This window comes from Eimeria mitis, genomic scaffold, assembly GCF_000499745.2.
Source record: "Eimeria mitis Houghton genomic scaffold, Emh_scaff134, whole genome shotgun sequence".
Taxonomy (NCBI): domain Eukaryota; phylum Apicomplexa; class Conoidasida; order Eucoccidiorida; family Eimeriidae; genus Eimeria; species Eimeria mitis.
This window is the reverse complement of record NW_013568835.1, coordinates 12,081-12,811: the sequence shown is the minus strand read 5'-3', so window position 1 is coordinate 12,811 and position 731 is coordinate 12,081. Positions and strand designations below refer to the sequence as shown.

Sequence of the window (731 nt, the reverse complement as noted above, 5' to 3'; positions counted from 1 at the left end):
GCTGCTTCTGCTGCTGCGGGTTGATGAGCTGCAGCAGCTGCTTGTCGAACTGCTGCTGCAGTTGCTCCTCTGTTGCTGTGCTGCTGCTGCTGCTGCTGCTGCTGTTGCTGCTGTTGTCTTGGTGCTGCTTTCCGTTTTGCTTCGCCTTTTTGCTGCTGAAGGCTAGCAGCAACTGCTGCTGCTGCTGCTGCTGCTGCTGCAGCAACGCAGGATTCATAATGTGGGGGTGCAGCACAACTGCTGTTATTGAGTGAAGACACCGCAGCTCGATGCCTTGCAGCTGGCTGAGCTCTGCTGCTGCTGTTATCTTCTTGCTGCTGCTGCTGCTGCTGCTGCTGCTGTCGTCGCCGCCTCGTCTCCGCTTCCCTCCTGCTGCTGCTGCTGCTGCTGCTGCTGCTGCTGCATGCATTATAGGGCGCAGCACGCGGCACTCCAGCAGCAGCCCAGGCCTTAGACTGTCGTAGGAAAGTTGCTGCTGCAGACTGAAGACAGAAGACAGAGTTGCAGCAGCAGCAGCAGCTGCTGCTGCTGCTTCTGTTGTTGCTGCTGCTGCTGCTGCTGCTGCTGCACATATGATTGTACCTGAGGCTTTGTTTACCTCCTGCAGCAGCACAGGGAGAACAGATCCTTGCAGCAGCAGCATATTGTGTTGCTGCTGCAGCAGCTGCTGCTGCTGCTGCGGCAGGAAGGCACGGATTGAACTGCTGCTGCTGCTGCTGCTGCTGCTGTGC

General features: G+C 58.0%; 1 protein-coding gene across 1 annotated transcript in view; it reads right to left on the bottom strand.

Annotated features, from left to right (window-relative positions):
• Nucleotides 1-731, bottom strand: part of EMH_0094130 (uncharacterized protein) — a gene marked incomplete at both ends in the record, with an annotated part of 20,333 nt that overhangs the window by 17,802 nt on the left and 1,800 nt on the right. The window contains 2 exons of the mRNA XM_013494929.1: nucleotides 3-482; nucleotides 599-731. Of these exons, the coding sequence (XP_013350383.1) occupies nucleotides 3-482; nucleotides 599-731 (613 nt within the window). The remainder of the gene's footprint in view (nucleotides 1-2; nucleotides 483-598) is intronic.